Below are 25,373 nucleotides of genomic sequence, written 5' to 3'. Positions count from 1 at the left end.
TCGTAATTTCCAAAACCCGCTCGCGCCTGCAACGCACCCTGTCCCCCCAGGTTTTCGTCAGACGGACGGTTTGCTTCACGCCGCCGGTGGAGACGGGGTAAGCGGAAGGCGAGCGCTGCCCGCCGAGTCGTGCCCAGGGCGGCCCGCCGCTCCCGCAGGAGCCTTGTGCCGGCTCCGCTCTGTCTTCGCAGGGTGCGCGGCCGGCAGCCTCCCGCCGCCCCCGGCAAGCTGCGGGTGTTGAGCGCAGGCTGCCGTTACCGGCGGCTCCCCGCCGCGCCGCGCCGCTCCGCGCCGCTGCGCCACGTGCCAGCGGGCGGCGGCGCGAGGCCGGGCGAGGCGGGAAGCGGCCCCTCCTCTCTCGCCCCGCTGAGGGGAGCCGTCGGGGCAGCCCGGCGGCCCGCGGAGGCTCTTTGCCCGCTGCTCCCCACAACGCGAGTGCCTCGGCGCGGGGAGCTGGCGGGCGGTGCCGCCTCCTCTCCCGCGTTCCCGGGGCTTTGCCGGCCCCGGCTTACGCTGTAACGCATGAGGGTTTTTTTCATCTCGTGGACTTCCAGCTCTTTTTATCTGGAAATCGGCCCTCACGCGTTTTACCTTGCAGCCCAGAAATATCGCTGGGTTGCTATCTCTGTGGAACAAGGGACAGAAAGACAAGTGCTGCAGCTCCTACAATCCGTAGGTAGGCCCTGAAGCTGGTTTCCACTCCTTTGCTTCCAACAGCCATCGTCCCAGGGCTCTTTCCACCCCAAGAGGAGCTTGCTGTCTGTAGTGACAGCATGCAGAACAGAGGTGAAGGGACTAAGCTCTTATTCGTGGTTTATGGTGTGACCTGTGTGCCGCAGTTCAGTAACCTTTAAGATGGTCTTGTGTATGCAGTAGTTATCATGCGACACTGCAAGAGCGGTGTGACAATACCAAATATTCTGTGTCCTGGTGTGAAAAAGCCAAAAGCCAACAGTCCTGAGTTGGCAGAGGGATGTAATTCATGTGAAGCGTAGGTGATAGGAGCTGGAGATGGGTTTTAACAGAGCTGCTCTAATACCTCCCCCAGAGGGAGTGTGATATTCAAAGTGAAACATAAAAACTTGGTAAGATACAGTTGAATGCAATGGTAAGTACATGATCATTACCCCATAGTGTCAAAAGAGGGGAAGAAATAAATAAAAGGACAGGTTTAAAGGATGGGATTATGTTATAGTCGTGCTTAAGACTGAAGAACTACTCAATGTCATTTACTGCACTATTCACAGCAGCTGCCTGATGTCACCATTAGAGCTAAGAAGACACCAGATAAGGCAGCAAAGGCAACGGGATGCAGATGAAATCTTCACGTTCAGAAGTGATGAGACACTTTATAACAGGAGGAAGGATTTGAAGACCAGGATTTGACAGGTTAGCTGCTTGGTACATAGGGGAGGAGAAGCAACTGTTTACTCATGGAAGTCAGGATTGGGAGAAGGCAGCAAAGAGGGTGATTCTGTGGGGGACTTGTGTAACATACACACTTTAAAGTAATAAAACCCAAGATCACAGTTATCCGGAACACTTTCACTATGAGAAGCTACTAGAACTTGTAGCATTGTGCGTTCTGTTGGGAAATATGTCTTTATTGTTTTAATAACTTTTTTGTCAATATTTAATTATTTTTAACATGTCCTGCTTATTGTTTATTTTTTCCCACACTGTCTTGTCACTACCTTCTTTATGTTTCTCCTTGTGGCATAAACATGTGCCGTAAATATGTGAGACTGATTTTTGACAGCAATTTTTTGGATCACTGAGGAAACCAAAGTAAATTCTGCTGCACTCAGAGCAAATTAGAAAATTGCGCTCAGCGCAAACTAGAGAGGTGACAGTAGGCTGTGGTGTTTAAGGCTGGGATGAAAAGAGGGCTTCCAGCTTTGGGAAGGAGTGGACCCAGAACCTTGCCTCTGCTGTGAATAGAAGAAAGTTGAATCAATGGGTTACAAAATGTAGACTATGCAAAATGGACGCAGGAATTTTAGTTCTCATAGTGGGACGCTAGAAATTTCAGTCATGCAACATCCTAAGAGTATGCCACATTGCTTTTGTTTTTCGTAATTGTGCAATGAAGTATTATTCCTGGAAAGGGAGAGTGTTAAGGTGTTGTATCTTGGATCTAGCAGTTGTATCTGAGTCAATCCATGTCCGTATGTTTAGGCGTGCATACGTTAGCACGTTTTCTCCACTCTGAAGCTGAAACTTTGTTGTATATAGAGGTTATTTTTAAAGTCAATTTACCATGTACTTTTCATTCCATCATTCAGAATCTCTGGTTCTACGGGCTACTACGTAAATGTATTTCACTGATTTTTCGTATGTCTTGAGCTAGTTTGTAAAAAAAAACCCCAAAGCAACCAATCAAAACCCTCAGAGAATTACAAAAAATGTATTACACTGATAAAAGTATTTCACAAAACAAAAATGAACTTCATTAAATCCAGAAATCCATTTGTTGATACACAGCTTTCCTCTTCCCACTCAATACACATAGAGTCAGTAGCTGGTGCATAATTAAATATAACACTGTAGTTTCCACTTAAGTTGTACTAACCCTTATTTTATAGGTTGTTTTTTTATTTTAGTTTCTATGACTAGTCTAATGCCTTTCCTAGTGAGTTACATTATTTGGAGCCTCTACAGGTAGGGGAATTAGCAGCACATAGAGTCTAAAATACGGATATTTTTATGCTAACATATCTTTACATCATTCTAGCTTAAAATATGAATGTTGTATGAGCATCAAGTTTCACTAAGTCACTAGCACAGTCTCTGATATAAAACACTGATTACATTAAAAACCCTAGAGAAACACGCTATTCCTTCTGTGTTGCAGTTCCACAAAAGGGCCAAGTATTGATTAAGTTCAATAGTATGAGATATACAAAGTGGTTTTGTTAAATTTATGCAACCCCCTATGTGGGTACTTCGTTTAATCACTTTCATAGCAATTTATTTTGGTTAAAATAATATAGGAAATTTCACATACAGTTGAAAACTGATTTCAGTGGAAAATACTTTGTGAATGTGTATGTAAGTGAGGCCTGCATTTTGCCAAAAAACACCACCAACATGAACAAATAGTTGTTGAGCTGTGAACATAACACATGCTTCTTAACTTCACAGATGTACTTTTTCCCAACTGATCACGTTCATGACTTTTCACAAATGTTAAAAATTTCTAATACATGAAATGAAAGGACTTAAGTAAAAAGAGGTCTAGTCATAAATGCTATTAGGACCTAAAATACTAATTTCCTTAGCCTGGAAAAAGAAGAAAATTTGAGGCTTCAATAAGAAAATAAGAAAAATTGAGGCTTCTCTAGCTAGTGAAGACATTTGATTAGCAGATAGGGAAAGCAGAACCATTTTCACTACCAAACATAAAGTGTAATTTACCCGGAAACTCTGTGTATAGAAGGGCACCCTGCTTCCCAATTTCACCTGTCTTCTCAGTGCAGCACTTCCACATTCAAGAATTTTAAGTTTTCATGTTTACGTGCTTTTTTTACCGTATGCTTTTAGTATTCACATTGAGCTCTGACAGCCTGCACGTAAAACAAATCTAAGAGAAGGGCAATATTTGTTAGGTCATGCAAGCAAAGGCACAGTGTGTAGCATAATTAGTCTGCTTTATTTATTGACATGTTAGTAAGTATATTATCTATACTGTTGATGATTTGACATTATTCTAGTGCATGTTCAAATGATAATACACATAAGTAAAGAGATTAGTGTAATTTTTTCGGCAGAACAGTTGCAGAAAAAGCAGGATCTTCCTCGCATATTCTGTGCGTAACTAAGTCTTCTAAAACTGCAGCATGTCCAGTGATTCACCTTCATGACTAGAAGAGATACAGTTAGTTGGATAAGGACTTTTGGTCTTCCCTTAATATTTTTATTTATGCTGTTATTCAGTATCAGTATTTATTCTATTAGTATACTTTAAACCCACAAAAATTGAGGAAATAACCCTTGCCAGCTAATCTCATTTGCTATCACTTGAACAGTAAGGCAGTTATTGCAAAATCATAACACTTCACTGTTCAAACAGACAGGATTTTTATGGCTCTCCAACTGAATTTTCCTCCTGCCGCTTACTACAGAACGTTACCTTTAAGAGAGACTTGCAGCTGGTATTGATGACAGGCAACAAGACATTTGTCACATATCCTCTTGGGCAACAATTATCCAGGTGCAAACACAAGTTACCAGGTGCTCATTGGGAGGAAAAAGGCAATTGTTACTTAACTAGTGAACAAAAGTGCTTCTGATTTGGTTTTGCATCAAAATCATGTTTTTGGGATCAAAATCAGGCAGCTCATCTACCTCAGAGATAGCAATTTCCACAGGCTATACTAGGATCTATGTATTCAGTGGTAGGATGTGGGTAAATTTTGCAGAAATACAAAAGTAAGTTAGGAGCTGTAGAAATTAGCAAATTGACCATTGTCACCCACCTGCTTTAAGATTTAAATTAGATTGCACCTGTGCAAATGATACTGTTGAGAGGCCCAGAACATGCTCCTTCCATGCAACTTTCCCTATCATTCTTTGAACATTTGTTATCTCCTGAGTTGTGCTGTTTCTTTCTGAGGATACATTCAAAATAACAGTAAAGGAAATGCCTAACAGGACTAGCAGATGCATTCAGTAGTATGCTTCCACACTTTCACAATTTTAAACAGCTACACTGTTTCTCATGGATAGCAAGGTAGTTAACATCTGTGCTGATTATGAGTACCAACTTGTGCATGGCTTTTTTTTTTTCTTTATTAATAGTTGCAAACATTGGTAGAAAGGAAGTCTTAAGGGTTGTTTAATTATTTAAGATGGCAATAATAGCTGCCCTTAAGAATAATCTTGACTAGAATGCGTCTGAGAGGGCAAGTGAGTGTTCATCTGACAACAGTAGAATAATATCTTGTTCTGTTCAAGAAGCTAGGGCCATCTTACTGGATCTCAGTTTTCAAGAGTGTGAAAGTAGAATGCTTAGCTCATCTCTTACTGCTTTGGTGAATCACAGCTATTTGGTGACAGGACCAATAGCTTATTTCCTAGATAGCTCTGCAATATAAAACTGTAAGAAAAACCAACTTATGTATTTTTACTACACTGACTATACTTTCATTAGAACTAACTGCAAGACATGAATAATTTTTCACCTTATTTGAACTACCACTGTAATCTAGAGCCAGCAAGTAACTGTGTGGTAACCAAGGACTGTAGCTTAGAAGTGACTAAACAGTAAATGCTGCAACCTTGTTAAATCATGAAAAATTTATTTTCATTACATATATATGAAGGTAAAAGATTTCAGTCAATAGTGTTTTGAACAAGCATTTCCAACATGAACCTGTTAGCGTAGCTACGCTGAAACTTAATGTAGAGTTAGTGTTTTGCCTTTATTTAGTAATTCATTGCTAGTGTGTATATACAGAATTCATTTTCCTGTTAGAATACCAGAGACAGTAATATTGCAACATTTACATTCCTCATATAAAATGGTGTAATGTACATTTTCAGCTTGGTGTAGATACATAAATATGTACAAAATAAACATTATTGTAATTAACATATTCAGACCACGTATTATTTAGCAACATCAAAAGCAGACGCACATAGATTTAAGTGAATATGGTGAAAAACACTTTTATGACATTAGTGACCATTATTTGCATATATGAAGTAGTACAGATAAAGGCTCCTCTCTCAAGCTTTCTGTGGGCATCCAATAACTTTAGTAAAAACAAAAGTAATGGAGAAATATAAGATAATTTTTTATATATATATATATATATAAAAAATGTGTCGTGATCAGATGGTTTACTAGGGTCCATCTTGATCACAAACGGATAACAATGTAAAACATACACGTTTGTTCAGAGCATAAAATATTGCACAAGAGCAATTTCTTTTGAGGAAAATAATTCCTGTGCTTGTGAACAGCAAAAATGGTTCTTAGGCATCAAAGAAATGATATATTTGCAGTTTCTAAACCAAGGAACATCCAGTAATACTGTCAGAACTGTCATCCATCAGCTTCTTCCCAGCCTGTTTTATGGCAATGGTATGTCATTAGCAAGATTTGGCAAAGAGAGAAGGCAGATAGACAGTACACGTATGTATTTTCACAGGCCAGACCAGATCCAATAGTTACCTAAACCAACTGCTGGACAGTTTCAGTTATCTGACAATTTCACCCTTAAAGAAATATGAAAGTCTTCAATGCTAGTCAAAGTGATAATCACACAGTAGTAGAGTAAGATTCCATTCTTCTCTGCTTGGAAACCATCTTGTCTGAATTCCCACTCTGAAGGGCACTTTCCTCAGTATCACTGTCACTGCTGTCTACAACTGTGTGATCTAAAGCCATCTGACCAGTTCTCCTGTGTAGATGAAAGTTCACCCCACTCTCCTGTATGGAGTTAGTTATAAAATCTTCATCAGAAGAATGAAATGATTCATCGTCTCCTGTGAAATGGTTGACAATGTGAATCCCATCAAAAGTGGGTTGGTCTGAGAAGTCTCTCCGGCCTTTTAGACATTTGATCTGTTAGAAAAAGCAGAAGTTAACAGTTAATCAGAGCTGAAGAGTCCAGCAAATAAAAATAAACCAAAAAACCAAAACCACCACATTTCCAAGAAGTGTCTCATTGAACTCTTACTGGATTATTAAATTAAATACTAGATCTAGAAGTAGCATATTTGATGATCACTTTGAAACTCAGATGGAATCAGAGTGAAGTGACTTCTCACTTCTGCCTGCCCAAGCAGAGACCTTGAAAGACTATCTTAAATAACACTTGGAATTTTTCAAAATTCTCCTTCTATCCCCAGAGCATTTCAGTTTGAAGGCTTAATAATCAAGGTACCTAGAATCACTAATGACAGCTTCCTCCAGGCTATTTACCACATCTTTAATATCCCCACGAGGATGGTTTATAGTTAGTTTTCTAGTGGCCTGTTTGTTTTGACAGCACTTTTGGCCTTCACATCTTACTTTTATAGCTCCATTCTTTCCCTTAATCACCTAACTTCTCACTTGAGCAAAGCCCTCCTCCAATCCCAAAGAGCAGGGTCCCAAGTGAATATTGCCAGTTTCACACACCCACAGAAAAAAAAAAAAAGAAAAAACCCAGAAAATATATTTATTTCTGTCTATACTGCAAGATTGAGTGTCTTTTCATTATCTAGTTCAGACTCAATGAGATTTCAGATCAAGAAATACAAGAGAAACTTCTCTTTGTATTGCATAAATAGATTGTAGTTTCAATTTTAAGAGAATATCAAACATGACAAAAATCATTGTCAGACCATGGACAGATATGATAACATTTAAATTCAAAATGCACTGTGGAGTATTACAATTATTACAACCATGGATTCAAGCTATTCAAAAGCAAAACCTAAAGCTCTGAAGCTTGGTAAGTCCCCTGTTAATTTAGTGAAAATAACTGCAACTCATGGAAGTCATTCCTGAGGTTATTTTTTCTGGAATTTAATTGTTAGCTTTCAGTAGCAACTACCTCAGGGTCAGTTTGACAGTCTAAGAGTATTAAGATAAAAAAATCCTAAGGATACAAAACAAGCATTAAAAATGCATTACAGAAACTTCCTAATGTCACTCTGGAAGCTTAAAAAGGAAGATGCACGAAGTGCTATTTTGTAAGCAACTTTTCACAGTAAGAGAGACCTGGAAAATAGGAAGAAGAAAAAGCCTGAAGAGCTTCTTGACACAAATCTATTTTATGTTTCAGAAATCTGAAGCAATATTCACTTTGATAAATAAAAAGTGCATGTAGGTCCTTGCTACTGACACTAATAGAAGATTTTACCTGTCCATTTGGGGAACCAGGAATATCTGTACTTACCATGGGCTTGTGCAAAAGAGGAGAATAAAAAAGGGGTTGAAAAAAAGATCACAAGAGTCATAATCATGCTAGAAGCCATCAAATTGTATGTTAACAGCATGTAAAAGCTCCAGCTTTTAACAGGTATCAAAACATCCCTGTTAGGAATATGGGTACGTGCTGTAGATCTAAACCTTGCTTGTAACTACATGTACCAGTATTAGTTTTTTGCATTTTCTTCATGTACATATAGGCTGCAATTGTCTCATAAGGAACTTGCTTGTGTAAAGGCAAGCAACACAGAGTTCCACACTTGTACAGCATAATTCATGATGTAAGCAAAATCAGCTTATGTCAAATATTAGGTACTGGACAGTAACGTGTATCTGGAATAAATAATGTTTACTAGCTTATATACAGAAAACCTGATACAGAGATTCTTGTGTTATTTAGAAATATTATCCCTAAAAATATCCTGCAGTACGATCAGATTAGCTGCCACATGAAGTTTCCAAAACAGCTATCAATTTTAGTCACTAAGAAAATAAAAACACAGAAAAACAAAACGAAACCCAACAATTTCTCTCCACCCTCACCACAGAAAAAAAGCTCCGCTGTACAAGTGACTACGAATTTTATATTAGAGTAAGAAATTATATGCTTTTAGGTCTGCACAATTAAGCCATTGGTTCACCTGAAATTATAAAGCTGATATGCAATGTCAGTTGTTTTGAACATTCAGAAAGCCAAGCCAATGACCTCAACTGTTTTCCTGAAGACTTCAACACATGATACCTTTAGATGAATATATTTAGGTAACATGACAAAATCATGGCTTCATGGTTTTAGGCAGCTGCCTTTCCAAACACCAAATGAGAGTCTGTGGAAAATGCTGCTGGTGAAAAAAAATCATGAAGAGACACAGCCTTTGCCAATTCCTAAAGTGAGTCTGGGAAAACAGTGTGTTGTTATCTTTTGTTATTCTAATGAAAGGATGCACAATCTCTGACCTTCCAGAAATACTTCTTTTCACCTGCAGCTTTACACTTGCTTGCCCTTTTTCTCAAGTACTTCTCACATCCAAGGAGAATCAGACTGCTAGGCAGAAACATGAACGTACTGTAGAGAATATATACAACAAGTCTATCTGTGGTCATATAGTTCCAAAAGTTCTCTGCTTGAAAAATGGCCATCTCAGCCAGAAGCACAGACAAACACTGTAGCATAAAATTTGTTTGTATTATGGGGATCTACAGGCTGGATAGCAACACTGCTGAAGACGACATGGGTGTTCCGACATACAGGATGCTGAACAGGGATCAGCAGTGTCCCTGAGCAGGGACAAAGGCTAACAGCATACAAGGCTTTGTTGATAAGGGCATAGCCAGTACATCATGGTAACCAGTTCTTATTAGCACTTGTTAGACTGCATCTGTCCTATTCTGCACTTGCTACCTCACTCCTCCCTCAGTAAAAGACATTCATGAGTAGATTCAGTGGGGAGGCACCAAGACAGTCAAGGGGCAGGAGCTTATGCCTTAAGATAACTAACTGGTTCTTTACTGAAATGCATGGTGGGAGAAGAGATACTGATCATAACACAAAACACAAGGTTGTCTTTGAACATGAAGGGAAAGTAATTGCTACAAGGCCAGTTAAGAATTAGAACAGGTTATTCAGAGGCTGTGGACTCTCCATCCTCAGTGAGCTTTAAGACCCAACTGACAAAGCCCTAAGGAACCTGCTTTGAATTCAGTGTCGATCCTGTTTTGAGCAGGCAGTTGGACTAGAGGCCTCCCAGGGTCCCTTCCAACCTGAAAGATAGATTACAAGTCAGTGAGATGCGTGAAAAGCATGGGGGATGCATATTACTGTTCTTATGGCAGCCATTTTGAGTTTGAGAAATTGAAATACTTCATACCTGCCAAAATTATTGCACTTAAGAATGTAAATGCTGTCATTTGAACCCAAATGTATCAGTTAACACATTTTTGTTACATTAAGTGTCAGTACATGAACTTATCACAAAACCTAGTCTGCAACAGAATGTTACTTTTATTTTACAATTAGAAATCTGTCACTTTAATCTTGAAAATACTTAAAACGAGTTGGTTTTCAGTGGAAGGTAGAACGTGGTTTGCATCTTATTTTTTTTTTTTAACGTGAATGTTGATGAAAGCAACTAGCCTTCAAGAAATTAAAAATACCTAACAGAATAGGTTGTGAAGAGCTGCGCACTATTTTCAGTTTTGTGTAGTTTCAGAGTTGAAGATGCTTCAGGGGCACCTCACTCTAACATTTGTTCAGGAGCATTTCTGAAGGAGCCTAATTATCTGCAATTTCTGTTGTAGCAGAAAGGCTTTGTAAAGCCTCTCAAAGCATTTGGAACAACTCATAGACAGCATGCACTCCAATGCAATTAGATACCAGTGGCTATACCACCTTAAGGCTTTAAAATAAAAACAGTTTCTTAAAATGAAAGGTTTTGTACTCTCTCATAACTTTGCAATCTAGCAAGTGAGGCTCTGCACTTCTTAGAGAAAAAGCATAATCTTTTTTCAAGATGGGAATGTAAGAAGTGTCCTACTGGCTCAGGGCAATAGTCCATCAGCCTAATAGTCTGTCTCCAACAGTGACAACAGCACTTTCATATTGTTTTGTTTTTAAGGGAAAGTATGTAAATATAAACAAATTTTTGCAATCCATTCCCTTCATATTCCCAAGCCCCCACTCACTTGTCCAGAAACTGTTATAGCAGATATGAGAGTGCATCTCTTCCTAGTTGTTTCAGCATTCATTTATAGACCAGTTGCCCATGACTGATATTTTTTTTTTATTATTTGCTGTCTACCTCCACAGCTTCCTGTGGCAGTAAGTTCCAGAAATTCTGTTGTTTTAACCTACTCTTACTTGTCTCAGGAATTGCCTCTGAATTCTAGTAATGCAGGAACAAGTGGTGAAAAGCAGGTCCCAGTCATGATTCTGAAACTTACATCGTAACGCCTCCCTCAGCCTTCTCTCTAAAACAGAAGAGTCCCAAGCCTTTTTAGCCTCTCACAACAGGTAGTGCTCAAGACCACTGATCATTTTAGTTGCCCTTTAACTTCGCTACAGACCTTTTTTAAACTCTCTACATCCATCTTGAGGTACAGAGACCAGCCCAGCATCAAGGTTTTGTAGTGGCAATATAAACCCCTTATTTTCTTTTAAAAATACTTTCTATTGATGCCCAACATTGTCTTGGCTGCTGCTGCACACTGAGCCAATGATGTCAGAGGACTCTCAGCAGCAACTCAAATATCTTCCCTGATTTGTAACTACCAATTCTGTGTTTGCCATTGTGTAGATATGGCTTAGATTTTGCAACTGATGAATTACCTTATTCACATTGAAGCTCATCTGTCACCTTTTTAAGAGAGATTTCTTGAGATTCTTGCTATCAGTGTTTTATTTTAACATAGAAAAAGAGCTTTAAGTAGGAAGTGAAGCATTACACCAAGATCTTGTCGTTTGTGTAGCCAAGCATATCAAGATAATGGGAAATCCAACTAAGGACTTGGGGGAGAAGGTGGGGGTGGCAACAACCCAACCCAAACACCATACCACCACCAACTCCCCCCAAACCCTAGTTTTACTCTATCCTTATCATTCTACCTGAAGGAAAAAGAACAGCCCTTTTTCTTGCAGCAATGTTGAAGAGTATGGACTTCTATCCCAACGTCCATCAATTCTGTTCTCTTTTGTAGAAAGAGCCAATATTGGTTAAAGCCTCTCAGTTTTGCATCTGGCCCTCCTTCATGTGAAGAGAATTAGACCTCTGTCACCCCAACAAGTGACATTCAAATGAACCTTGGCTGTTTCTTACTGCTTCAGTTTTGCAAGAATGTCAATCTGATCACATCTGTAAAAAAAACAGGTCTGGTAAACCCACATGTTTTGCTTTTAAGTCTCAAATCCAGGTCGTATTGTCTAGATGACTGCAGCTTCAACCCAGTTTTCACTACTGCACATTCACGTGATCTTTAGGACATTTCAAAGGGTTAATAACATTACACGACCAAAATGTATATCATTATCCCTTCAAAACCCAGCCAAATCAAGAACAGAATCTTAATAATACTTGCACTTATATATCTTCTTGTGCCTAAAGAGTTCAGCATTTTAAAGACAAACTGTATGTCCTACTGGTCAACATATGAAAAGACTTTAATTGTACATACTCTTAGCAGGGAACAGTGTACTTTCACAAACTCAGTAGAGCTGAAAAAAGGATAACAATCAGATCCTAGAACCTCAGAAGAAACCTTCTTACCTGATGCTGACTGCCTCATCAAGCCAGGCATGAAGGAGAGACAGTAAAGAGAAATTTAGAAGTTTTAGTACAATTCAAAAGTTTTTCCTTGTTAACTCATAGAATCATAGAATAATTTCAGAGGTGCTAGTGTGTTGCAAGCAAGTTATATTTCTAAGCCCCTTTGTTTTTTAAAATAGAGAACATACGTCGAATTTTCAAGTGGGACTTTTTCATATATGAAAGAGTTCTACTTAAGCTCTGGGTGACATTTTTATGTTGTAACCTGTGAGGTTTTTGTAAAGCTAGGAATTCAGTGGTGGAAAGAAGTCAAATTGAAAAGTTACTTTCTGCTCCCTTTAAAAGGCCTCAGTAACTAATTCTTGAAATTTACTTGATTATGAAGTAGTAAAGAAGAGTTTTAACATAGCTTGCCAATAAATATTCAATCTACCCACAGTAGGATAAGTAAGTGAGATCAGAATATGGTAAAAATATGACCACTGCCTTGGGTGAATTAAATTGGTTTTGGCAGAAGGCAGCATGTTAAAACTTTATTTAAAGAGTAAAGGTACTGAATTCTTAGTGCTTTTACTTAGAGCAAGAGGAATCTAAAAATCAGAGTTCCCTCTTTATTTGTCTCCACCTTAGTAACAGTAGGAAGTCTTAGTAGGATTTCCTGCTTAAAAACCAAACATGATTCAAAAGAAAACTAGAATGTTGCTGAAAGCATGATCTAACCACGTTTAGCTGAAGAGAAACAAGCCATAAGCATTTTCAAATACCTCTCCTGTAATTCAGAAAAACCAATGTCAATTTGGCAACATAAAAAGAGAGATTTAAAAGTAAAAATCTAATTACAAGCCAATTTAAAATATCAGTTACAATCTATTAAATTACAATCACATTTAACACGAATAAAAGCAATTTAATTTGAGTTCTTAAAATTTTCTAGGATTAATGGTCCACAGCATCTAATGGGATCCCTTATAATACTTAACATCTGACTGCTACTTACTGCTGACCCTTTCCCATTGTGATGAGATCACTCCAGTTTAAGGCATACACTACCACTTCTTTAAGAAAACTACCAGTAACTTCTTTTGGAAAAGTCCTTATCTCATAAAATAAAGCAGCTGCAGCATCTCAGACTGAATTCATGGAAAAATACATTGTCATTTGGGAGACAAATATCAGCCCAGACAAATACTATGTCCAGTAGGTACTGCAATGCAGAAGCATTTCTGCATATGCACACAAAAAGAACGAACAACATTAGGGCTGGAGGCCTTTTTGTGCTACTTTTTCAATTCCATGAACACAAGCAACTCCTTAAATATCTGAAGCTCTCTGAAGCCCATTTTTAAATATACAGTTATACTTCCACAGTGAGCCACACTCATACTGAAACCATCACAGCATGAACACTGCACAAATGCAGACATGAGCTAAACGAATAGTTGCAGAAACTAATATTAGCAATCCATCATCTAAAACAATTCTTCGCAAGTGTAATGACTGTAGAGCTACAATGCAAATAGGGTTTCTAGACTTCCCCAATAGAATCAGCTTCCTTATATGAAAGAGACTGCTAGGCATGCATTGTGACAGAACTGTATCAGAGCATTTTAATGAAAGCCATTGCTTATTCATCTTTGAAAAGTCTGAGATTTTAAAAAAGCTTAAGTATGGTTTAATAGATCCTGCAATAAGGAAGAAGTTTAATGCAAAAGCAAACCAACTTTAAAGATATTCGTAATTTTCCACAAGCATGAGACAGTTTTTACCCAAACATGCAGATCATATGCAGAGGATAGTCTTTTGAGAGCTTCCTCACAACTTGTATAGCTCTCAAGATCATGTGTAAAATAAGTCAACAACACATATTGCACATAATACAACAATGTTCTTTGTTTCAAAACAGTGACACATTCTCTAACAAATTTAAAAATATGCTAAATTAGAAATGTGTTATCTTTGTAACTGTATTAGGACAAAGCTCAAAGTTGTGGCTTTTTTTTACAGTGTCAGTGAATTTCCCATTTCACTTCAGTTAACATTAAAGTTCTTTTTTTAAAGCCATAGCTATAAATGCAGCCATAATTAGGATTATGAACTTGTAAATAACCACCATGAGCAATGCCAGACAAGGGTCATTCTTGGAAATTACTGATGATTCAAGAAGCCTAAACCAGCCAGACCAAACAGATACTGAATCCAGGAATTCACGTTTACTCTGCTTGCTCCCATTACCCAATCACTGTTGTGCCTTCTGAGGAAGAGGCCCCTAATACCACGGACTCACTGTTTGAAAGATAACAGCTAAGAGGGACTGTATGGGCTTCTCGTCTCTGAAATCCATATGAAAAGCTGCATAGATGGCCACCCCCACATCTTTTACTGAAGCCATTTTGGATTCTCCAATGCCCTATCTACCTCTAGGGATTTAAAAACTGAATTAGAATACCTTTTGTAGACCTAAGAAGATATGCAAGGAATATGTAAAAAAAAAAAAGAAAGGAAACAATTAATCATCTTTTCCTTTCACCATGAGGCAGACATGGAAAATATCTGCAACCAGAGGTATCCTTCAGGAAATAGGTTACATCTTCATTTATTGATTCCATGCAGTTGTCTTTTTTTTTCTTTTTAATTTAAAATATTAAGATTAAAACTCTTCCAGAACAACTTTGAGTTTTCTCAGATTTCCTAAAGGTGTTCTGCTTCAGCTTAATATCTAACTAATTTTGAAATTGATAAAATAGACCATTACATTCTCAAACAGGAAGTGCTCTTTACTGCTTTCCTTTCCCCAAGATCTAATTTTGTGTCAAAATTAAAAAAAAAAATCTCAGAAAAATTAGCTACATTTTGTTGAAATCAAGTTGTTTAACACATTCTAATAGGGTGTTGAAGACTCATGGACATAAGGAAGAAAGTGAATACATTCTGTGATTCTGTGAAGAGTGCATTAAAACACTCTGGAAAACTATTTTAGAGAAGTTTTACTACAACACTAACATTGAAAAAAAATATTACTTTTTCTCCCTTGTAGTTCGCCTAAACTACAAATATTAAAGTTAGCCTGAAGTGTTCAGGGTGGGGGCTTAACATGAATTTGTAGTTTAGCAGATTGGAATCACCATTACATAGCTTTATGACTTGTCTTTGCTTTTGCCTTACCTCCCACCCCCAAAAGTGATGTTTGTAAGGTAGTACTCAAGATACTAATCAGAGTCTAATTTAACAAATTTCACTAGTTAAGCAAAGTCAAGCAAACTGAAATATGCTGGTACTGTGACTTAAGAAAGCAGGAAATGTCTTGATCATGCTTACAAATAACATGCACCGAGAGCATTTCAAGATCTGTTTGCAAAATTGCTTCCTTTGCTTAGTAGTTAATAAATCACTATTAAACATTTCATTTATCATGGAGGCGTTTTTTTCCGCCTAAGATACAGTTTTGTCTTTGATATCCTTTAAATGTGGAAATTCATTTCCTCATCTAAAAATTTTCACCCAGCAGAAGTTTCAGTCAGATAAACAAAATACTGGTTTCTAGGGTCTAGCAATGACCTTTGAAATGAAGTTGTTAGCCAGTCCCTGTAGGAAGAGCCAAGCTGCACTGCAGCATACTCAAGACTGTCTGGAATCCACCTGAGGATGTTTGGCCATTTATTTGGGACTGAGTTTTAGCATGACTATAACAGGAAACCTGCACAATCATCAACAAACCCTGATAAGAGTTAATGATTCTAGAACAGTGCAAGTTCAATTGTTCCTGTAAAACAGTATTTCTAAAGAATATAAATTATAAAATAGTTTCCTAAAGAAAATTACCTCTGCTTTGTATGGATGAAATCTATGAAATAGCTGTCCTGCTATTTATTTCATATTGCTCTGAATTTATTGTTACATTTCCTGACCTAAGTTTTTATAAAAAGTGTCTTTTCAACATTATCAGTTAAAGAGCACTTGAGCCAAAAGGAAATATGATGTTAAATGTATGTTGTATATCAGTTTTGCCATAGATGAGTCTGCTGTATTGTAAACGTGACAAAGACTAAAACTAGCAACAAGTGTTCAGACCAGAAGGTTTCCAGTGAATCAGAACAGGAAACCAATAAAGCGATCAATGGGAGGTCATGACTTTTTGATCACTGAACTATATGGTTAAAGAATCTGGTTTTGATCTAGTGTCATGTAATCAAATTAAACTTTGAAGTTCTGTATCAAATATGCAATTGAAATAGCAACAGTGTTAAGGAAGTACACAACTTTTAAACTATTTTCAAAAGAAATCAGTCTTTGGTAACTAAGTCAGATTTTATCTATTAAGGGAATTTTTCAAAGATCTGAGAAGTTTGTCCTTGTGAGATTGTATGCAATTCCAAAAAAAAGTTCTGAGCTGACTTAGCCCTGAGAAGTTTCTATAAATAGCTAGTTGGTAGATGGAAGGGTAGTTCCCAGAAACTCTCCCTACAAGAAGTTCTAATGAAAGTGTTCATTTGGAGTGAGGACATGGCAACAAAAATATTTTAAAACAGCAGCATGATCACACTGAATGTAGTACAATTACTATGTCCAAGAATTACCTAAATCTCCATGCTCCTTCTCCCTAGAGCATGCATCTATAAATACAGAAGTTACTGAAACCTTAAGCATTAACTAGAATGTACTGGCTGATACAGAGACTGAAAAAACCCATTAAGGGCAACAGTTACAGGAAATGATCATTTTGCACTTCTACTCTGTCCTTTTAAAGCAGGAGTTAAACTCAGCATTTTTAAATGGACTAAGTAACATTTATTTTTGCCTCTGATTGCAGAAATTACTTCCATCTGTGCTAGCTGCCATTCTGAGAGTGATAAAAGAATTTTAGGAGGGGTTTCCACTACATCTCCACTGTTTGCCCTGCTTATATTCAGATAAATTTACAGAGACATATTAGAAGCATATTAGGTAGCATTCCTCTTCTGAGCTTTTTTCTCATACAGCAACCATACACAGGTGCCATCTACACAAAATTTTTTTGCAAGGAACAACTACTCGGATAAATTCAAACCAGTAGAACCTCAATCCCTCCAACTTTTCAATTCCCAAAACTTGACTTATAGGCAGAAACATAGGATAGACCCTGAGATAGCTCTAATGAGTACAGCAGACAGGTCATGCAGCTTCAACACTCATGAGAAGAGCATTATTGCCACGATAATGAAATAACTTTATCTATAATCAGATTACTTGCTTTGGCAATCCAGACAAACTCTAAACAGGGACTTAGTATAGTTAAGTACAGCTAGCTATATTAATCCAGTGCTGCAATCAAGAACTAGTATATTGCTCAGCAAGACAGATCTGGAGCTTTGATGCAGTAGGATAGTTAGGAAAAAAAAAGGGGGGGGCAGGGAGTGTTTGTAAAGAGAACAATCACCAATCTTCATTTATTTTTATCACTGAATCTAATCTGTCAGTCGTGGCAGTGAAACAGTTAAGATTCATACCTAAAACTGTTGCCCTCATCAAAATGAACAAAGTCATATCTATTCCGTTTGAGGCCAGACTACATCACTGTCCTGGTTAGACTGTTCACATTTAGAGGTTTCCTTCATTCTGAAGAGAGACGGAAGATATTTTGTTGATGGTGGTGTTACTGGGGGGAAGGGAGAGGAATCGACCTTACCTGATGCAAAGATGGAGTTTGTGGCCAAAGACTTGTGGAATGGAGTATCATCATTATGGAATCAATTGTACCTTTTTGGGCAAGTGTAGTATTGTCTGTGTTAATTACAGTATCAACACCCATTCAAATTTAATTGAATTGAACAACTGATGTTCATAAAATATACTGTGATTCCACTGTGCAATAATGCTTCTGCCTGTTGATTGCTTAGTTAAGCCAGTTTCTAAACTTAGTTGTTTTATTAAGGGCAGGGTAACTAAACTGGAGAAAGTTATTGGAGAATTAAGACTCCCAATCTGTTCAGCCTCACACTTCTCTAACAATCTTGGTATTAAAGCCAGTAGAACATCTCTTGACTCTCAAGGACAAGCTGAATTAAAGGAATAAAGCAATTCACTTTTCTAAAGCATACAGTATATATTTAACTACCCTGTTGTAGACAAAAGCTGCTACATTAGATTGGGTGTTTGCAAACCACATGACCTCACAAACGCTATCTTATCACATCACAGGTTCCTCAGACTGACCACAACCACTTAAATCAGGCTCTGGCAGCACAGAGGCTCTGTACCTTTGACACGTACTAGTAAAGCAACTACATTTTTAGCTGTCCAGCAGCCTTGCAAGAACTTTACTTGTGGGGAGGGAAAAATCTGATGGTCTCTTGTCCAACTGTGCTTGCAAGATACGGTAAAAGAAAAGCACATGATTTATTGTGCTATAAACTTCCACCACAAGTTGAAATACTTACTTTGTAAATCTGAGGGCTAACATATTTCCTTTCAGGGACAACACTTCTTATCAAGTAAGAAAACATTTATAGAGCACCGCATATTTTGAAAGCATTTGTCTAGTAAAATTATTAGAAGGCGTTAATGTGATTCTAGTCAGTATTGAGAAACAAGTGCTTTGCAAGAGTTAATACAATACCTTTAACAAACATTACAGTTTTAGTGATAACTATGAAGTGAGACCAATGTAAAAATTGATTTAAATAAATCCCACAAAGATTAGTTGGTTTTATGACAGCAAGTAAGTAAAATGACAATTGCCCAGAGACAAATATACATCTGCCTATGCTACACAGAAAGCAAATAGTGCACTCCTTCCAGAAGAAAGAGGGAAAAATAAGTTGGCAAGTGATTGAGTGGAAGAACATCATACCTAATTATAAATTTTACAGGAAGAGTACTAGGTCTTTTTGGACTTGCTGTTCTCTCCTTAGTTCTGATGAAAGAAACGTTACCTGTTTGTTTCCAAGATATCTAAATGTTGATAAATCTGATCTTCTTTCATTCTCATTTGCCCATATTATCTGATCCGCTGCTAGGCGTCACCCTATAAATATGTCTTCTGAGGAGAACTTTGAAAAAAGTTATAGTAGGTTGAACTTTAAATAGAATTCAATTTCCCCAGTTAATTTGCCTATCTTCATTATGCAGCAAAGCTACGTACAACTCATTCATAGCTTTAAAAGTTACTTAAAGATGTGCCCACACTGCAGTCTTGACTGCAACACAGCACAGGCACATCCAAACCAAATAGGTGGACAACAGCTCAGTTATTTACCCTGCTTGTGAATGTAGTCTAGTGGTGTTTCATATAAGAGGACATTTGATTTGGTAAGCATTAAATTTGACTCAGAGGAAGCCTAGTAACAAAATTAACAGAGGAATGGAATAACGCTTCCTGCCTGTAACCAACTATCATGCCCAGATGCTATAATTGTGAGAGAAAGAGGAGTGAGGAATGCTGCTAGAAGCAGCCAATCTGTCTTGTGCTAATCCAGTGGGCCACAAGCAGGGTCATCATTTTGTGCTCATCTATGTCTGATGCAAGAGTCATCATTTAGCTGCTTGTAAAGATACTCCCTCATCTCCTCAGGGGACAGCCTGGACTAAACTCTGCTGGGGACCAGAACCACCCACTGTACCGTACTGATTTAAGATTATTAAATAATAATAAAAAAAAACAAACAAAAGAGGAAATAATTTGACAGCTTTTAAACACAGCTCACCTACCATAACCAGTTTATGGTATTTAAGACCAAAGGAAATGTTAACATGGTTTAAACTTTCCTCCTGTATACTATAGTGCACTGAATTTTATTTAGGCGTTGTATTATGTGGCCTATATAGGTGGGTTGTTTGTGGTTTTTTTTTTGATCCTTCACACTTGATGGCTACAATTTACTTTCCCTTCTCCGTTTTAGTTTCAGCAGTGAAAGCCTAGAAAGCTAACCTAGGTTGAAAAATGTATCTTTAATTCAACCATATTATCAATTACTCCTTTGGTCATAACTTATGCATTATTTATCCTCAAGGTAATTACTTAAAGTGTCTTGAATTTTATTTACACAAGCAAAATCTTTTAAAAGCATAGTATTTAATCTCTAACTTTTATATCTCTTCTCATTAAGCCAATCTTAAAATGTTAGTACACCAGGAGCAAGATCAGACCGTGAGATAACACCTATATCAGAATCTTACTGACTGCATTAGGTTCTTAAAACATAATATCAGGTCCACCCCTAGATAAACTATATGTATGTGGGAATGGAAGAGTTGTAATCTAGTGGCCACTACTTCTTTGAATAGCCATCAAGTTTTCAGATACTGAAAATGGGAGAGACTTAAAAAAAAAATCCCCTCTTCTGCATTGTCAATAAGAATTCAATCACCATAATTTCACTTAAAGTTACTATTATAGCCTTTTAAAAGCCTCCAAAAATTATTTCTGTGGAATAATAATGCCCCAGTCGTCTGTCATCTTGTTCTTTTCCATCAGCCATGCTGAAATATTGTTAACATAGGCAGTTTGCAGAGGGTTTTCTATCGGTTGAAACAGTGTGCCACACTAACATCAGGATTTTATTTTCATTCAAATACCAAAACCAATCTTGTTAGCAAACAGTCTCATCCTTGCTTACTTCTCAGAGTATTTCAAGTAATTATTTAAGAGTATATCTCATTACATAGGAATAGCTAGGAGAAAACTAGCTTCGTATTCTGTCCCTGACATTGGTCAATGCCTGCGAAGGAATGTAACAATAGGCAAATATGTAGTTGTACTTTCCCAGAATGTTGTTCTCAAACTCCAGCAAGTAGCCCATTTTTAACTATATGTGTGATATCTGTGCATCTCCAGGTTGTGGGTTGTTTTTTTTCCCCCATGAATTTAGGCAGTTATTTTTTCCAATCTGTATTAACATGGATTTTAGTATGTGGAACAATTTTGGATCTAAAGGAATTTAATCTCTTAAATTTGCAAAAATCATATCCTCTAGTGCTTTTTCAATATACCTCCAGTTTCATTTGAAGATTCTAATTCTTGCACTGGAAGAGACGTGAACAAACTTCTTCATCCCACTTACAGTTTGAATATTTTATATCCCACTCCCCCCCTTTCAAAATTCTTTGTATAAAAAAACCCCACAACCATTTCAATTTACTAATGTTATTAGACACCAAGAAGTAGGTGAGTAGGAATTAGGTGATCCTCCTCTTTTAGGGTCACAAATTGCACTGGCTGCTGAAGGTGACTAGACAACAGTTAGAACAGTACGAGAAGCAAAAGCAAAGGCACAAAGAAACAAGTCTGTTTATTTCAAAAGTTTCTATTTTGCTTCATTTATCTTCCTTGGTCACTTTATGTTTATTATGCATTTAGCATTAGTTCAGTCAAGTCCTAATTCAGTCAGTTTTTTGTATCTCCTGGGAATGGCAAGAGATATAGGAAAGAAACATCACAGTATCTTTTGAAAGCTCTACTCAAATCTAAGACAAAAATTGCAGACAAATTCCCAGAAACCACCTTCTCTCCTCCACAAATCTCCTTGATTCTAGAGTCCATTCTTATATCTGGATTATTTTTTTTTAAATCTAAGAATACAGATCAAGACCAAGAGGTGCCAGAATTATAAGGAATAATGTATATGTCAAAAACGCCAAATAATTAGTTAAAAAAAAAAGACATCACTAACCTCTGAGAACTACTGAATCCCTCAGGTATAGGAAAGCATTGTTAAAAATGGATTTTAAAGAGCTATCTTCAACATCCATATTCCTGCTTTCTAAGGAAAAAATACATGCTAAGTGAAGGAAGCACTAAGTTTCTGCATGTTGCTTCTCCCCATCATAAAGCCGTCCCCTAATGCAGACAGCCAATACACAGTAGAATCATAGCCTTATGGAATAACCCTCCGCAATCCCAAATTGTGGAGGCTACTTGTTTTTGTGGACTTGAATGCATATTAGGCAGAATTTAGCTTTTAGTATGAAAGTTGTCAAGATTACAACAAACCTACATTTGAAATGCTGTAGTAATATACATAAGAACCTGCAATTTAACAGCAAACCAAACTCATTAAAGCATTCCAAGAGACACAAAAATCAGCTACCAGTACAACAAAGACAAACTTTACGATGTTTCATTTGAAATACAATTTAAACTTAAGCACTTCAGTCCTAAATCACAAAGTCTGTAAGACTAGAAACCACTTGCTTTTGTCTCCAAAGGTGTCTTGTGGTCTGCCAGTGTAGTTTGTGGGTAAGCATGTCAATTCTAATCTTTTGTACCACTCCTGTAATCTAGGTAACACATACAAGCCTTGCAACATCCAACAGGAAGCAGAGACAGCTACTGTGTAATATATATAAAGTGATTGCATGTACAGTGGGGTAGTGCATGAAATGCAGAACTTAGCAGTTTATAAATCATTTAATTCCATTCAGTTTGAATTAAAAGTAAAGAGTGGCAAGCTACAAAGAACCTCCTTCTTTTTTCCCCAGCATGTGATTTATGTTGAAATGAGTAACTAGTTCAAGATTTATCTTAGTCAGTTTTTCTTAAACCTTCAACTTTACTTAATGGAAAACTGTAACAGTCCAAACCTTCTACATACTCTTTTCCAAATGCAATAACTGTTTTACTTCAGGACCATCTCCTGACACGGGATACTCTCTTGAATAGTAAAAATGTTTCACAAAAATTGCTTTCATTTCACACTTCAGTGTGTAGTCAAAGGCAACTTCCATGAAGTACTAGCACTCCTTGTGCAGCCTGAGCGGTATGTAACCCACACTACAAATCTTGCAGTGCCTGTACACTCATGCCATTTATGTTACAGCAGTTAAAGTACATTAACTGTAAGGTCAAGTGACAGAGTGCAGTGCTCACCAGACCTTATTTCTCTCGTGCCAGACGCAGGACAACCAAGCTTGTGTACCTACTGACAAGAGAAACAGAAGTTGCTGCACAAAAGCTGCAGCCTGTCGGGGCTGCACAACTGAAAAGCATTTTAGGTTAAATTCCTACTAAGCTAGAAGTTAAGAATGTGGTAGAGATAGCTTTAAGAATGGAAGGAAAATGGCGGAAGAAAGATAGGTGGAAAGATTTCAATTAATTAAAAGAACAAATGGTAATGGGACACATATTTCTGAAGAGGCAAGCGAGTGCCTAGGTCCAGTGCATATTAAAAGCTCTGAAAGTTTACGTCATGACTTCCTGTTTGAATCTGTGACAATCCTCAAAATTACAGGTTTTCACACTAGTTTCAGACTTCAACAGTAAAGCCATAAGCATCTAACAACTCTGCACCCAATAAAGCAACTCAGCCAATAAGGCCAATCACAGGATTAGCTATTGGCTAACTAGAAATACTGCAGTCTGAGTCTCCCTTCTTTACACACCAGCTGTTCTTCAAATGTTGATAGGTTGTGTAAAAGATTAAAGGATAACTGTCTAACTTTCTAGGGAATGACCATAAAAATGACTGACATATTTACTAAAGTTAAAACTGCAAGTTAATAATAATTGATTTAGATGTATGTGAACTCTGAGTGAAGTTATGGCTAGCACTGAGGAATTTAAGTATGAATTCAGCATTTTACGTAATAATGTAAATTATGTTAAATATTCTGATTTTAAGTGATATTTTGCTACTCAAGTCTGTGCACAGAGCTGCATGCGAGTAGATCTAAAATGGTGTGCACAGAGCAGAAGTCTACAACACAAGTCTTGTCACCATGTTCTTAAAGCTCCAGCTTTTGTCTGTTTGCTCTCCTGAAGTGTTAATCAAAATACAAGTTTAAGACCTACTGTGAAGTAGTCAATATACAATTCAGCTTATCATACTACAGAAATCCACTGGTTAGGTATTAGAGGAATCAGGCAGGTATCTTATTAGAACAGGCCAAAAATCCAGTATAGTAATTCCATTTATAGTTATTTTACTTCATTTGAAAGGTAAGAAAAAAGGCATAATCTTTTTCTATGTAATTTGCCTTGTAATTTTATAGCAATGTGCCCAATTGGTTCAGTTCTGGATGCCATACTACCGGTTCCCAGTACATGCAGTTTTACTCAGTAACAGGAACACAACAACTTGGATTTACTATGAATAAGCCTTCTTATAATATGATTTGAAGGCTGACTGTAACATTACTGTTCCCAAATGAGTAATAAAGCAGGTGAATTTTATCCTTTAGGCTGCAAGCTGCACCATTTCTAAGATGCATGCAAAATCTGAGCTCAGAAAAGGCAGATCAAAATTAATTAATGGACTCAGATTACAACAAAGGGCTATTGGCTGGAAGTTCTTAAAAGTACAAACAAAACTTCTTAAAAATAAAATTCATCATCTTAAGTTATATGCATAGTTCTAAGTATCTGAAATCTGAGTGTCAAACTTGCCTCCACTACAAAGTCAAGAGGTGTCACAGCAGCAGCCTGTGTCATAGTAACCGCCTTTTAGTGGAAAGGATTCAGTTTTAGACCTCGAGCAGCAACAGTGACCTCTCTTTGCGTTCTCTGGTGTTCCTGGTTTACCCTGTCCCTGGCTATTTGCCTGGCTTGCAAACACTGACGGAACAGATCTTTCACTGGAACTCTGCAATTAGGAGGGATTGTGCTGTTGCCACATCTTGGTACCATCACCATATGATGGATCATATCACACCATAGAATTAAAGTATCTAGCTCCTCCAGGTTCCACTGATACAGAAACCCGTGCATTCAGATTGCTGGCCAAACACATGAAATAGTGTTTATCAGAAGGCCAGAATAAGGACTTAGTTTGCAGTTACTTATATTCAGTATAGGATTGACTTATTATTTTGTTCCATCCTTCAGATGGTGAACCTGCAATTCTTTTGACGTAAACTTGTGTAAAAAAGTAGTACTGGAGACCAAAAAAAAGTTCAATAAGCAGAATCAACATTGATAGCCATGCAAAGACATTTAATCGTGTTTCACACACACCCATCCCACCCCTACCTTAAACTGTAACTTCTGCATTAATTGAAGTCCAGTTTAAAGTTCTGTAGTTACAATTTACTAGATGGCAACCATGCAGTCACACCAAGAACTCTGTTCCTTTACCAGTGACTTTTACATGTTAACCAGTTGGGAGGTTGTGGTCAGCATGTCACAGACACCAGCACACTATCTTCAGGAAGATGAATTTGCAAATTGTAACGTTTCTTTTAACTTTTGCAGAAGTTGACTCAAAAAGCAGCTAGCCAAAAAG

General features: G+C 37.5%; 1 protein-coding gene across 13 annotated transcripts in view; it reads right to left on the bottom strand.

The window, feature by feature from the left end:
- Positions 1–5,280: 5,280 nt before the first annotated feature.
- Positions 5,281–25,373, bottom strand: part of EVI5 (ecotropic viral integration site 5) — an 81,274-nt gene continuing 61,181 nt past the window's right edge. For 10 of the 13 annotated variants that reach the window (XM_054211450.1, XM_054211441.1, XM_054211440.1 and 7 more), the window contains one exon: positions 5,281–6,571. In XM_054211450.1, the coding sequence (XP_054067425.1) occupies positions 6,266–6,571 (306 nt within the window). In that variant the 3' untranslated portion in view covers positions 5,281–6,265. Of the gene's footprint in view, positions 6,572–9,612; positions 9,686–11,525; positions 11,773–23,056; positions 23,076–25,373 lie in introns of those variants that run through there. The other 3 variants (XM_054211446.1, XR_008468013.1, XM_054211448.1) reach the window with 3 other exon arrangements.

Source organism: Rissa tridactyla, chromosome 8 (assembly GCF_028500815.1).
Source record: "Rissa tridactyla isolate bRisTri1 chromosome 8, bRisTri1.patW.cur.20221130, whole genome shotgun sequence".
NCBI classification, from domain to species: Eukaryota; Metazoa; Chordata; class Aves; order Charadriiformes; family Laridae; genus Rissa; species Rissa tridactyla.
Note: the sequence above shows the minus strand (reverse complement) of the source record. Positions and strands in the feature narration are given on the sequence as shown.